A 12,982-nucleotide genomic window follows, 5' to 3' on the forward strand; every position below is an offset into this window, starting at 1 on the left:
CTGTCTACTTTATTTACTTGTCTTCATGTGATGATACATACAGATGTTAAAAAAAAAAAACGAAATGCAGACTTGGTGCCAACAGGGAAATAAGTCCTTGAAAAGATGACCCCCTCAACTTCCCTTGTTATACCTAGCAAGTGAGCAACTTGCAATGCTGAATGACAAAAGAAAGTAAGCTTACTGTGTTTACCGTGGCTGGCCGTGGCCTGGTATTCTGAAGAAGCAGAAGAAGTTCCTAGTATTTTATAAGTATATCACGGCTATGCATATCAGGACTAAAACTGAAAAGGGCGCCTCAAAAATTGAGTTTTTGTTTTAATTGTCCGGATACTAGTACCGTCCGGATACTGGGCAACATACTGTATGTTTTATAGAAGAATTAACTACTTATTCATCATTTGGCGATTATAAAAAGACCATTTTCCTTTTAATGTTTACGCCAACTACCGTGTACGCGCCGTAACAGCTTGTCATGCGCTCCGGTCATGCGCCGGGCTATAGGGCTGCAGGTCTGAAACAGAGTACCAAATTTTTGATCAGGTCTGAAATAGTGTAGGGAAAATCGCATGCAGATTTTGGTCTGAAATAGGGTAAGGGTTACAGGAAGCGTGCCGCACACCCTCACCCAATTTTTCTGAAAGTACCCCCCCCCCCCTGGAATTTTTGTTCGTATTTAGGATACAAAAGGGAGGTCATTGTGTCAGGCGTTCCTTGCGGAGACCGTGGAAACTTGGACTAAGAATCGTTGCGTGATCGAAGCCACCCATGTTTTGCGAAGAAAGCTTAGGAAAGATTAAATTTAGAGCTTTTCCGAAACGTGTCGGTCCACGAATTCTATCGCTTGAAAGCGTTGATTACTTTGGAACAAGTGAACTACTGAGTGGTCGAAAAAAAAATAAGAATCTTAATTAGCAAAATTGCGATGGTCGGGTGTTGTAAACTTTCACTGTATGTAAATGGACTTGTGATGAGCATGCGGTTTATTTTCGACGATGATTGAAATGACGTGCCATGTAAATAACTTTTTTGATAACTGGCAATGATGTAATTTCTCTGGAATCGAGGCCCTTGAGTTTTCGTGTATTTATACAAGCGTATAGCCTGCTACCGCGGAGGTATTTCTGGTCGTCGCTAACACACGTACTAAATCAATTCAGAAACAAATAAAAAGTACCGACGTCGATAAAGTAGGAAGTAAAAAACCTTTAGCGAGTAAATCATGTTTCTTGTAGAATTAATCGCCTCCTGATTTCTCGATCTAATCTCCAAGCATGCGAGATGGACTGCCGCTGTAAGCGCGTTCTTGTTTCTTGTAGTTTACATCTCATCAAGGGCCACAAATTGATCAGTTTAGCGTTACCCTCTTTAAATAAAGGCTCCACTCCACAACGACTCATTAGGGACCGGTCATTATTTATCGCCTGGGGCGGTCGGAGGATTTTGGGCTAAACACGATGAAATTTAGCTGATCCCCCCTTTAAATGTTATTTTATTGAAGTGATCCCCCCTCATAACTATATATAACTTTCGTGACCCCCCCCCCCCCCCCCCCCATGTCTTTGTACCCATATTCACCTTTCGACGTGTATATTTAGTGTTTTAAACGTTCATATACAGGTAGTATTTCTAACTATGATGTACTTACAGCATAATAAAGCCGTTATCGCGCAGTCTTTTTTTAAAAGTGTCTCTTGATCCGTGTCTTTTTCTAGTCTGGATCCAGACATCTGAATTCAGTTGACATACAAGCAATCTTGCTTAAAACTGCAAAGTGCTTGAAACTGCAATCAGTGCTTGAAACTGCAAAGTTACTTTTTTTAGAGTGCCAAATAGCAGTCCGCCAAGTCCCTATCAGCAGGTCATATTTAGCGACAATTCGGCCATCTGGAAGGGCTAGGATCGGCCACTGTTCCTGTCTCCTTTTTTATTTTCATATATAGTGTAATAGATCAGCCTTTGTAGCTTTGCTCACATTTTTATAACTTTTTTTTGTTCGTTTTTTTGTTTGTTTTCTTTTTGTTTTCCTTTCTTTTTTTTTCATCCAGTGTTTGTAAGGCGTTTGCATCTAGACCCTTTACTATGGCTACTAGAAAAGGGTATTTTTAGCACGACCCTAGCAAAAAATCTAGAGCAAGTAGCGGCCATTTTAAGGGCACAAAGTCCAGGGTCAACCTGCCGAAGGGGACTAAATGTTGCTGTTGAATCGGATGACGAGGCTCAAGAGGCAAATGAAGTTGTTGAATGGGATGATGAGGCTCAAGATGAGGCAGATGAAGCAGTTGAATCGAATTTAGTATAGAGCTGACACAGGACGCCCATTCCTGGAGAGGCGATAAATGGTTTATGTTTAAACAAACACACTTTTTACAATGTTTCAGTTATCAGAAGTTTATATAGTTCACAATTTAGAATTCACCTGGCATGTTTAAAGATGAATATTAGCTAAGTCATGAGCACGTTAGAACAAATTGAGATCGCAAATGCCATCATCTCCCAGCAGAATGGGCACATTTATGTTGTATGCTTTCAAACTGGCATTGTTCAAGCAGATTTGAGTGGTCCCCCCTCTGAATCCTTCCAAAATTTTCAGTGATCCCCCCCTTTTGGGCTCTCAGTTACGACTGATCCCCCCCTCTGTTCTCCTAAAAATCAAGTGATCCCCCCCAAAATCCTCCGACCCCCCCCCCCCCCCCAGGTGATAAATAATGACTGGTCCCTTAACTGGATAGACTCTGCTGAAAGCTTCTACAGACTGTAACCAACATTACAGTATGTCCACAATAACATTACGCGACGCTGGTTTATTGTCCAATCAAGTCAATTACCAGAGTTTAATAGAATCATCTAACAATACACACCTTGATTCTTATGACGATTACCGCAAAGTTACTGTCCGGGGGGGGGGGTACTGCCATATATGGGCTATATAGGTATGTGCCGCTGTGTAGGGTATGGTTTTCAAGTAGTTTACTCCAGGATAGGGTATATAAATCAGAGCGTGTGGGTCTGGGATAGGGTATTATTTTTCAGGAAACTGATCAGTTGGTTGAAGATTTCATCTAGACTAGGGAAACAGCTACTCTAGGATAGGGGGGATTTGGGGAGTTTACTCTAGTATTGGGTAGCAAAATTCAGTTGAACCAGCTCTGGTATAGGTTAAGGGTTCCAGGGACCCAGCGGCACAGCCCCACCCAGAAATTCCTGAGGTCCCCCCCGGGGGTCACTGTCAACAATAGCGATATTCGGGACTACACTCATGCACTCGGACAATCGTCCATTCACTTAAGGAGTAACAGGTACAAAACACACGTCACATGCAGGTCACAAGTCGGCAGAAGTGCAGGTCACTGCTCCATTGATAACTAACTGAGACAAACTGTTTACCCTTTAGACTGCGAGCAGTCTCTCTTTTTCTTCAGATTTACGCGAGAAACGAGTGCGGCAGCCCGAGAAGAAGAAAGAGAGTCGTGCCTCTCCCGTCTCGCGCCTTCAGTCACTCGCGTGGTCATTTGCGTGTCTCGGGCGTTTTGCTCGACGGACCAAGAAAAAAAAAGGAGATTACCGACATGTAGTCTACTTACCCTTAAGCTGAAACTCTATTTCGAATTGTGATTAGGGCTAGGAGAACTCTTTGGATGACGTTTATCGTTTACTGTAGCACGGTAACCTGTACTCTCACCTGCATGACTTGTGACCTGTGACGTGCGTTTTGTACCTGCCACTAAAGGAGCTGTGTCACGAAATTTTACAGTCAGGAGAAACTGCAACCAAACTGAGTGGATCAAAAAATAACTGCTCAAATCAGTAAAAAGAAGGTAGTGAATAACGCGGCAAATAAATGCCAAAGGAGGGCATAGATGGACACAGTGCCGGATCAAGACCTTGAGATAAAGGGGAGTCGGGTCATACAGACCTGGGAATTTCCGTATCATTTAAATGTGAATGCCACGTTATAATGCAAATACAATACACAAACAATCTTAACCCCGGGAGATTTGAATTGGGTACAACATTGAGTTAGCCGAATAGGTAGGTCTATTGGTTTCCCTAATACTTATCCTCTGTATTGGGATTTATCTGGTGTATAGCGTTATCCAGCTTTCGAACAACTGAGGTCAAAACTGAAAAAATGGAAACTATATGTCAAGCTCATAAAAGCTGTTAATGGATGCATCAATCTTTTCTTATTTCATTTTCCTTCCGCTTTTTTTCCTTCTTCCTGTTCTCGATCTTGTTCAAAGCTTTACGATAAGACCAACATTCACTTTGTATCCTAGTGTTTACTCGTTTCTTTTCCAACAGGAGCTCACTATACTGATTCGCGAGTGTTTCCCAGGGCACGCTTGCATCCCAGACCGCTGTCTTCCTCAAGAACTTCACTTGTTTTTGGAGATACTGGCACTCTATCCCAGACTGAAAGTGCGCTTTGTACATATTACCCGGCGTATTATTAATCTGCGGCAGATGAACCAAGGCTGTAAAAAGCAGCGAGGTCGTGGAGACAGCAACCAATACGGGTGCGAGACGAGGACTGCTTGATACCATTAATTTCCACCCAAGTTTCGACGCGACGCTGGTTGTACTGCCAATGGCGCCGGTAAAAGCGGACGCATATTGAAGCTTAGAGTCTAAGCGGCGATAATACTCTGAGGCGATGTAATGAGATGCGGCTGTTACATGCAAGCTGTGCTGCAACTTTTGAAGCTGGTGGTCCAAGTTTTCCCGTTTAATTCGTTCCGCATTTATCCTCTTTTCCGATGACAAAATCGCCCCCATTGTGACTGGACTAAAATCTGCTTTAATCATGGAAGATATACAAGATCATTGACAATAGTTAATTAAAGAAAATGACAGAATTTCTTTTTCGAAAAAGACAATTATGCGAGAGCTGTTGGAAAAGAATCCCACTGTATGACAGTTTCACTTGTGCTTTTTATTACTGTTATATGACATTCAATACGTTCGACTATTTTCGCTGGAAAGCTCCTCGGCTGTAGCTTGATATGATAACATACCCTGAAATTTAAGGGGTCAGATACTGCCTCCCAGGCAAACGTTCTCACGGCTCGTTACACAGCTGCTATCCCCGAACGATTACAAGACTGTTCATCGTTTATGAGCCCACGCTCAGGTCTCGACTGATACCATTTCCAAGAGAATTTCGTTTCTCGATCTTCACTGGCATGGATCACCAACAGCTGTCTGTTCCTAATCTCTGCCGCACGAACCTTCCCTTGATCCCTGCAACCTACTTCCACCAGGAACCTGGTACGAGCTACCAATCACCAATCAAAGTCTCCCACGAAAGGATAAGCTTGGAAGTCGCAGATCTTCTCGCCGTCAGGTGTGTAGTGGAGGCCTTTAAAACACGTTGCACAGAAAAAACACGGATCTTCACACGCCAAGGCATCATTTATGGTCACCCACCTGAAAGACAAGAGTTTAGCTGACCAATCGTCTGTCCCTTTACCGTTGTCGACAGTTCAATGTTGATAATAGAGAGATTAAGATACGCGTTTACGCCAAACGGCAAACGTGAATTTGTACCACGTGACCAAGTTTCCCCCTTAATTGTCCTTTACTGTTTATTACTTTTACTGAAAAATAAGTAGTCATTTCACGCCAGTTTTATCCATAAGAATTGTTCTGGAGAGTTTTTATCTGCTTTATATATCTATTCTGAGAAATTCTCAACTTGAATCTGACGCCCCTTCCACATTTCCCATAATGCACCTTATTTGCCCCCCCCCCCCCCCCCCACCCCAATTCTTGCATAACCTTTGTTTTTCATCTCTCCCGGGTATTACAGCCGTCCCAGGAGAAATTGGAAACAATGCTTATGCAAAATTTTGGGGGGCAAATAAGGTGCATTATGGGAAATGTGGAAGTGGCGTATAAGTAAAATAAACGCGGGTAAAATCGAACGACGAATAGGTTTCATCGTGTTGCCATTTTTGCGTAATCATTTCATCTATGTTAACCTCTAACAAAAAAACTATTTCTAGTCTGAGAAACGAACGCAGAATTTCCATACTGATGACGTCTAACTAGCGTGATCTGATTAGTGCCTCTGATTGGGTGAAGCAAATTTTCAACCAATCAGAAGCACTACCCAGATCAGGGTAGTGACACGTCATCAGTATGGAATTTCTGAGCTCGTTTCTCAGACGTTATTTGACGGGGAAACCAGTGGTGGCGTCGCCAAATTATTTCTGACAATTTATTAACTACACATGTTGAACACCATTTACTTGTTAGAAAATGAGAATTTTCACATTCTCACATACACCATAATGCAACTTGTTTACCCACCAAAATTTTGCATAAGCATTGTTTCCAATTTTCTCCTGGGTGTTACAGTCGTCCCAAGACAACTCGAAGACGATGGCAAAATTTTGGGGGGTACACAAGGTGCATTATAGTCAATGTGAATATGCTGAATAACCCTTTCCGGTAATCCCATGAACAAGCTAAGGCACCAACTCGGCGAAGACCCGAATACCGGGCTCGCATTTTCACGAAATTTTACAGGCGTAATTTGTATGACACAAACTTGTCACTCACCATGCAAACGAATGTAAAACTTCGCTATTATTTCATTTGTTTTCAACAATGATATCACTGTCAAACTCGGCAACTTGAATGAATTTAAGACCCATTTTCCACAGTTGTCGACGGATTTTCGCCACCTAGTCCACGAGAAAAGTTAAAAAAATATATAAAAACCGCGCTAAGGTTTCTTTGCAACAATAGTATTTTAAACAAGTACCTTGCAGTATAGACATCACAAACTCGGCATCTCAGCCTTTTTCCACGGTGTTTAAATACCTGCAGTGGGTATTCATTTCTGTTTCGTTCGTCATCTACATCCAACAGCCTGAAGACAAAAATCGAAGATGAAACAAGATGCCACTCATCGGTTGCCTTAGTGCCCTTTCTCCTCGCGCACGCCAATTTTTAAGCGAGTCCGCGTATTACTCTCGTTCTACTAGCATCTGCCACTGAGAAAAATAACTGGACCCCTGGTCTAATAATCAAAAAAGGGCCATGGCCAGTGAAAGATCTAAGATACAGTTAAACGGGCAAATAATCGTGCAACTTGTTTTGTAACATCACTACAAAACGAGTTGAAAAGCGATGTTGCGCGTTTAACCACCCACGTTCAAACCTGTCTCGCGACAAATCAGGTTTCATTCAAGGGTGGTAAAACGGGCAACATTACGTAGCTTTCCAACTCGTTTTGCAGCAATGTGGCAAAACAAGTTGCACGTTTTTTGTTGCCTGTCTACCAGCTGTCTACCTTACCTGAGGTGGTGTGCGCACTACGATTGCTAAGCATCATGGGCGGTATTCAAAATCTTATCATTTGTGTCAAGATGGCGTGGACTGAACATCTCGACTGCGGAGTGAATATTCGTTAATTACGCTAATTACCTTACCTTAAAAAGAACTGACTAACGTACGCGCAAGCGAGTGAGCAAACGATGGAATATCGAAAGTGCAAAACCAACCGACTGTCCGCAATGATTCTTCATTCACAGTTCAATTTAGCATTTCAGTTTCGAAGACAAGGGCAATTTTGCTGTTTAAGATAAAGATTAAGCTTATCGAAATGTTTGAACTACACGAAAGAATGCCATGCCAGGGATGCGATCCGCTGAATATCAAGCGTCAATCCCGCTAAAATTTTTAATAATTATATATAATTATGCGAATGTTTAGATAATCAACCAATCAAAATCACTACCCGGTTTTCGGGTAGTGAGTGACGTCACTGGACGGCATTAACGGCCGGTCGATTCAGACGTTGTTGAGAGGAGAAAACGACTCGAAACAATCGGATGAATTTCAGGCTATTTTAATTGAGCCTTTATCTTTAAAATAATACAGGCCAGAATCATCAACACCTTTTCGTTTAGAAAATCTGAGGAAACACACTTAGCCCCTTTGACCCACTTAGCGAAACATACGATTTGAGCCAAATTCAGTGGATTAAATCTCAAAAGTGGCTCACACTTACAGACTCTCCTGCATATCAAAAAGAGAAAAAAGATGATAAAAATTACAAAAAGTGATATTTTAGCAATATTCTTCTAAACGATATCACATGCACGAGATAGCTTGAGGAACTCATAATAATTAAAGTAATATTTATTTCATTTATATTTTTAACCCGCCAGCCGTCACCCGCTACCCCTCACCCGCCACCCATCACCCGCCAACCGTCACCCGTCACCCGCCACCCGCGGAAAAGTCCTGCCGAAACGTGGGGTGCGTTCGGGAGCGATAAAAAATAAGCGTAGAACAAGGTTTGCAGAAACACTGAAAACTATCTTCTACTTTCGACCGGCAATATAATGGAAATTATAGCTTCTCAAAAACCGGGTTCAAATTTCATGCTCTTACAGGAGGAATCTTCGTGCCTCACGTTTTAAATTGAAATGAAGAATAGAGATTTGTTTTTCTTCACAGAAAAAATCTAAACAAATATTAGCTTATGAAATTGAGAAAAACGATCTAAGGACTATATCTATTGAAAAACAAAGCATATAACGTCCGAAATTTCTCGACCTTCGCCGCCATCTTGAAAATTTTGCATCCACAATGCATTGCAATCGTAGTACGCACACCACCTGTTTCAAACCGCAAACATTTGAACAGTTTTGGGGCCAAAAGGTAAGGTAGTTTATGTATAGTCTATATATTATGGTCCTCTAGACATTTCATCTTGGAGTTCTTTTTTTCCTTCTTACACTTTTCTAAGGCTTTATGCCAGGCCCATTCCTCCGTATGTATTCTGCTATTAATCTCCTTCTTTTCCTTAGCAAATTTTCATACGGTCAGTGTAATACGCAGACTGCGGACTGCAGACTGCAGACTGCGGACCAGGAGTAAAATGCAGAGAGAGTGTAAAATGCAGACTGCAGACTGAGAGTAATACGCAGGCTGGGTGCAAAATGCAGAATGAAGACTGTACTCCTTCTTCTTCAAATAGCTAGCTGGTAATCAGTTACACACCTCGCTTCCTAGTCGAAGTACATTACACATTCTCGCCAAAAAGTTCAATCAACATCCAAACAGCTAAAGTCTGCTTACTTTGATTTTCAATCCTTTCATAGAAGGTCTTCGAAATTTCCTGCAGAACATCTTCCTTTGTTGTTGGAATGATTTACTCCCTTTTTTATCGCCATAATTCTTTTGAATTCTTTCTGTACATTATTTTGGGTCAGCAGCTTTTATTTAAGCGTAAACATTGTTGTGTTGTACCGATTCACGGTCACCTGTATCGAAAGTTGAAGCGTGAAGTCTCTCGAATGGAAAAAACGTTAAAGATTGCGGTTACTAGTATGTTTTCGCGTCGTCGGCGACGTTCCAGAGCGAGGAAGGAATGGATTTGTGAAAGGAGATGTCAAGTAAGTGTACGGTGGTGTTGTTTACATGTATTTTAGGGATTGTTTTGCCCTTAAACCCTTCCGCGACTACAGTTTATGCTCGGTCTGCATTTTACCCCAACCTGCGTTTTACTCTCAGTCTGCAGTCTGCATTTTGCACACCGTCTGCATTTTACCCCTGGTCCGCAGTCTGCAGTCTGCAGTCCGCGGGCAAGAAAGTTTGAAAGATCGCGGGCAAGAAAGTTTGAAAGATCGCGTTAGACTCTCCGATGTACTGAGAATAAAATCCCTACTTTCGGTTTGTAAAGCGGAAGCCGGAGTGACGATCAAATTGTGACATCTTCCTTCCGGTTTGCAAACCGGAAGCAAATGCTCGAAAACGTGATTTTCATTGACACTGAGATTTCGATTAAAAATTACACTTCACAGCAAGTCCGAGTCTCGTTTCTCGAAAGTCCCGATAACTTCTCGGGCCCGAAGCCAAGTGCATGTTTAAATCAAAATCTTAATAACAAACCATGTCATTTTGTTTTGTTGTCTGATAGATGTTAATGTGAACCGTGAACTTCGTCTTATGAAGGGAGTAACAGTGGTATGCAATAAAGCCAAATTAAAAAAACAGTAAAACGACAAGCATAAGTCTTTTTTATTTATTTCATCGACGGAAAAATTAGATTTAACGTTATTTAACGTTCGCAGATCTCAATATTTTATTTCTCATACAATAGCGCAAAGTCTCTCAATTGTAACGGTCGCCTGTAACGCGACACCTACTCGAAGTAACCTTTCCTGGTAACGTGAGTTTGGGCTGCCTGTGCTCTAGCCTGTGCCAGGCTCTCAGATATTATAGTGGGAAAGTATTAAAACGAGCAAAGCGAAAATAAGACGCACACGACCTGTGCCAGGCTCTCAGATAGTATAGTGGGAAACTATTAAAACGAGCAAAGCGAAAATAAGACGCACACGACCTGTGCCAGGCTCTCAGATAGTATAGTGGGAAAGTATTAAAACGAGCAAAGCGAAAATAAGACGCACACGACTTGAGAAAGGGGGCGGTGGCGGCGGGAAAAATGGGAGAGAGAGGCTCCGCCGCCCTGTCTCTCCCCAGCCCCCGCGCGTTTTTCGCATTTCTTATTACTGAACGACTTTCCACCACCATCCCGGAGCCTGGAACAGGCTACCTGTGCTCGCGACATCCAGTTCAAAAATCAAAGTTTGGTGTATAGGCAGTAACGTAACCTGAGATCAGGCTCTATTTTCGTTTCGATTTGAAAATCACATACCGGTGGGCAAGGCGAAACAAAATAATTTTAGCGGTAGCCGTTAGAGAGAATGTATGGGAACCGCTACAATTGGGCCTGATCTCAGGTTAGCAGTAACGGGATACTGTTCCTTTAAGTCAAGGTTTCTGGCCTCCGTTATTCCAAACAAATCGAGATTCAAGAAGAATTAATAAACTTTCTGAGAACCTGACTTCTTTAAGTATCTTCACTTTAAATATAAAACAGTTTCTTTGAAAATATAACATATTTCCTGCCCTTTTCTAAGGGTATGGTTTTCAAGTAGTTTACTCCAGGATAAGGTATATAAATCAGAGCGTGTGGGTCTAGGATAGCGTATTATTTTTCAGGAAACTGATCAGTTGGTTGAAGATTTCATCTAGACTAGGGAAACAGCTACTCTAGGATAGGGGGGATTTGGGGAGTTTACTCTAGTATTGGGTAGCAAAATTCAGTTGAACTAGCTCTGGTATAGGTCAAGGGTTCCAGGGACCCAGCGGCACAGCCCCACCCAGAAATTCCTAAGGTCCCCCCCTCCCGGGGTCACTGTCAACAATAGCGATATTCGGGACTACACTCATGCACTCGGACGATCGTCCATTCACTTAAGGAGTAACAGGTACAAAACACACGTCACATGCAGGTCACAAGTCGGCAGAAGTGCAGGTCACTGCTCCATTGATAACTAACTGAGACAAGCTGTTTACCCTTTAGACTGCGAGCAGTCTCTCTTTTTCTTCAGATTTACGCGAGAAACGAGTGCGGCAGCCCGAGAAGAAGAAAGAGAGTCGTGCCTCTCCCGTCTCGCGCCTTCAGTCACTCGCGTGGTCATTTGCGTGTCTGGGGCGTTTTGCTTGACGGACCAAGGAAAAAAAAAGAAGATTACCGGCTTGTAGTCTACTTACCCTTAAGCTGAAACTCTATTTCGGATTGTGATTAGGGCTAGGAGAAACTCTTTGGGTGACGTTTATCGTTTACTGTAGTACGGTAACCTGTACTCTCACCTGCATGACTTGTGACCTGTGACGTGCGTTTTGTACCTGCCACTAAAGGAGCTGTGTCACGAAATTTATCAAAATACATTCAGAAGAAACTGCAACCAAACTGAGTGGATCAAAAAATAACTGCTCAAATCAGTGAAAAGAAGGTAGTGAATAACGCAGTAAATGCAGAAAGAGGCACAGATGGACACAGTACCGGATCCAGACTTTGAGATAAAGGGGAGCCGGGTCATACAGACCTGGGAATTTCCGTATCATTTAAATGTGAATGCCACGTTATAATGCAAATACAATACACAAAGAATCTTAACCCCGGGAGATTGGAATTGGGTACAACATTGAGCTAGCCGAATAGGTAGGTCTATTGGTTTCCCTAATACTTATCCTCTGTATAGAGATTTATCTGGTGTATAGCGTTATCCAGCTTTTGAACAACTGAGGTCAAAACTGAAAAAATGGAAACTATATGTCAAGCTCATAAAAGCTGTTAGTGGATGCATCAATCTTTCTTATTTCATTTTCCTTCCGCTTTTTTTCCTTCTTCCTGTTCTCGATCTTGCTCAAAGCTTTACGATAAGACCAACATTCACTTTGTATCCTAGTGTTTACTCGTTTCTTTTCCAACAGGAGCTCACTATACTGATTCGCGAGTGTTTCCCATGGCACGCTTGCATCCCAGACCGCTGTCTTCCTCAAGAACTTGACTTGTTTTTGGAGATACTGACACTCTATCCCAGACTGAAAGTGCGCTTTGTACATATTACCCGGCGTATTATTAATCTGCGGCAGATGAACCAAGGCTGTAAAAAGCAGCGAGGTCGTGGAGACAGCAACCAATACGGGTGCGAGACGAGGACTGCTTGATACCATTAATTTCCACCCAAGTTTCGACGCGACGCTGGTTGTACTGCCAATGGCGCCGGTAAAAGCGGACGCATATTGAAGCTTAGAGTCTAAGCGGCGATAATACTCTGAGGCGATGTAATGAGATGCGGCTGTTACATGCAAGCTGTGCTGCAACTTTTGAAGCTGGTGGTCCAAGTTTTCCCGTTTAATTCGTTCCGCATTTATCCTCTTTTCCGATGACAAAATCGCCCCCATTGTGACTGGACTAAAATCTGCTTTAATCATGGAAGATATACAAGATCATTGACAATAGTTAATTAAAGAAAATGACAGAATTTCTTTTTCGAAAAAGACAATTATGCGAGAGCTGTTGGAAAAGAATCCCACTGTATGACAGTTTCACTTGTGCTTTTTATTACTGTTATATGACATTCAATACGTTCGACTATTTTCGCTGGAA

The 12,982-nt window shown here is 42.3% G+C and overlaps 2 protein-coding genes across 2 annotated transcripts; both read right to left on the minus strand.

Annotated features, from left to right (window-relative positions):
- Positions 1–3,950: 3,950 nt before the first annotated feature.
- Positions 3,951–4,937, minus strand: LOC140937583 (uncharacterized). The gene has a single exon (XM_073387139.1). The coding sequence runs from the start codon at positions 4,807–4,809 to the stop codon at positions 4,177–4,179; it is 633 nt and encodes a 210-aa protein (XP_073243240.1). The 5' UTR covers positions 4,810–4,937; the 3' UTR covers positions 3,951–4,176.
- A 7,091-nt stretch (positions 4,938–12,028) lies between these two features.
- Positions 12,029–12,944, minus strand: LOC140938908 (uncharacterized). The gene has a single exon (XM_073388431.1). The coding sequence runs from the start codon at positions 12,805–12,807 to the stop codon at positions 12,139–12,141; it is 669 nt and encodes a 222-aa protein (XP_073244532.1). The 5' UTR covers positions 12,808–12,944; the 3' UTR covers positions 12,029–12,138.
- Between the last annotated feature and the right edge of the window lie 38 nt (positions 12,945–12,982).

This window comes from Porites lutea, chromosome 5 (genome assembly GCF_958299795.1).
Source record: "Porites lutea chromosome 5, jaPorLute2.1, whole genome shotgun sequence".
NCBI classification, from domain to species: Eukaryota; Metazoa; Cnidaria; class Anthozoa; order Scleractinia; family Poritidae; genus Porites; species Porites lutea.

What these genes read in the sequence shown, in the direction of transcription:
- LOC140938908 (XM_073388431.1), bottom strand. Translation starts at nt 12,807, where the DNA reads ATGATTAAAGCAGATTTTAGTCCAGTCACAATGGGGGCGATTTTGTCA.
- LOC140937583 (XM_073387139.1), bottom strand. Translation starts at nt 4,809, where the DNA reads ATGATTAAAGCAGATTTTAGTCCAGTCACAATGGGGGCGATTTTGTCA.